The sequence below is a fragment of the Orycteropus afer genome, unplaced genomic scaffold (genome assembly GCF_000298275.1).
Source record: "Orycteropus afer afer isolate SDZICR_OR568_19922 unplaced genomic scaffold, OryAfe1.0 scaffold00048, whole genome shotgun sequence".
Lineage (NCBI taxonomy): Eukaryota > Metazoa > Chordata > Mammalia > Tubulidentata > Orycteropodidae > Orycteropus > Orycteropus afer.
The window spans coordinates 6,912,514-6,914,064 of NW_006921635.1; the positions used below are offsets into that span (position 1 = coordinate 6,912,514).

At 42.9% G+C, this 1,551-nt stretch overlaps 1 protein-coding gene across 1 annotated transcript in view; it reads left to right on the forward strand.

The window, feature by feature from the left end:
* Nucleotides 1-1,551, forward strand: part of RPH3A (rabphilin 3A) — a 71,969-nt gene that overhangs the window by 40,416 nt on the left and 30,002 nt on the right. The window contains 1 exon segment of the mRNA XM_042780608.1: nucleotides 17-182. Coding sequence (XP_042636542.1) covers nucleotides 17-182 — 166 coding nt within the window.

The following is a 1,551-nucleotide window of genomic DNA, read 5'->3' on the forward strand; positions in this document are numbered from 1 at the left end:
CCTACTTCTCCCCCAGGTGTGGAAGCGTTCTGGAGCGTGGTTCTTCAAGGGCTTCCCCAAACAGGTCCTCCCACAGCCCATGCCTATAAAGAAGACCAAACCCCAGCAGCCCGTCAGCAAGCCTGTGGCCCCAGAACAACCCACCCCTGAGCCCAAGCACACTGCCCGGGCTCCAGCTCGAGGTAAGACAACACAGCTTCTCGTTTTCAGAACCAAGGACAGTTCTTAGCTAACTGGTCTACGTGGAGAATGTCTGTGTTTCCACCCAGTTAACAGGCAGTCACCCTCTCAGTTTCTTCTAAGACTTCTTTGCTCCCTTTGCAGCTCACCATTAGCTCTTACCAGAGATGGAACAGAGAACTCTCCTGCAATGCCAGGCTGCCAAGAGTCTTTGCTTTCATCCTTCGAGTGGGAGATTACATTAAGATTTAGGGAGACTCCACCACTACCTGGAGCCTGGGGATACTGAGGGGCTTGCCAAGAAGGTCTTCCTAGCCCCTAATCTTTCTTCTGTCATCTGTCAGAAAACTTGAAATGGGACTAATTAAATGCAAAAGATGAATAGAAAGGAAATTAGTATAAGAACATTACCACTACTGTTATATTCTTACTCCACCATTATTATTAATTATTAAAAATGATGATTAGTGGGGAGTGACAAACAGTGACAATAATAATAAGACAACCACAGTAAAACACATTTTAATGGGATGAGACCAGTAGGACTGACCAGATAAAGCCCTTTCAATAATTTTAATTAACTCTAAGCAATAAAATCTGGCCTGGATTATAATTCTGGAGTTGAGTGCAGGCAGCGCTTCAGAAAGGAAGATGATAGTTGAAGGTCTCAAACACTGAAGTGTACAACTGTGTCACCAATAAGATTGCTTCTCATGCTACCTGATGCAGTCTCTGGCACTCAAGAGGCATTCAACAAATGCTTTGTCCTTGACGAGGCATAAGCAGTAGTGTTTGCCAAGAATGGCCAAATAGTCAACATACACCACACCACTAAGGAATCCCTGATTTCCACCCCTAGAGCAGCCTTCTTCCTGGTGAAACTTGTAGGCTGAGAATACTGTGTAACTGTTAGGAGTATGGACATCTGAGACATGGGGACCTGAGTTTGAATGCTAGTTCTGGCTCTTAGCTAGCTGTGTGAGCTAGGACAGTGGCCTACCTCTCTGAGACTCTGTTTACTTATCAATAGTATGGGTTTGACAACTCATTGGGTTATTTTGAGAAGTGAATGAGAATACTGCATGTAAAATGTTGTATAGACTGGAACCCTTAAAAACATGGGCTGATATATCATGTTAATCACTTCTACACAAACACATACAAACAGAAATAACATGAATTAGCTTATCAGATAAACTGGACAAAGCAAACAGCTGTGAAAATATGTTTTATGTAATACCCATCCCTCTCACTAGAAAGAACAGAATCACCATTGCATAAAAATAATTATTGCTAATAAGGTTCAGTGCTGGTGAGTGTGTGGGAAAAGGGTGATTCTATAAACCTCTGGTAGGACTGTAAATCATGTCA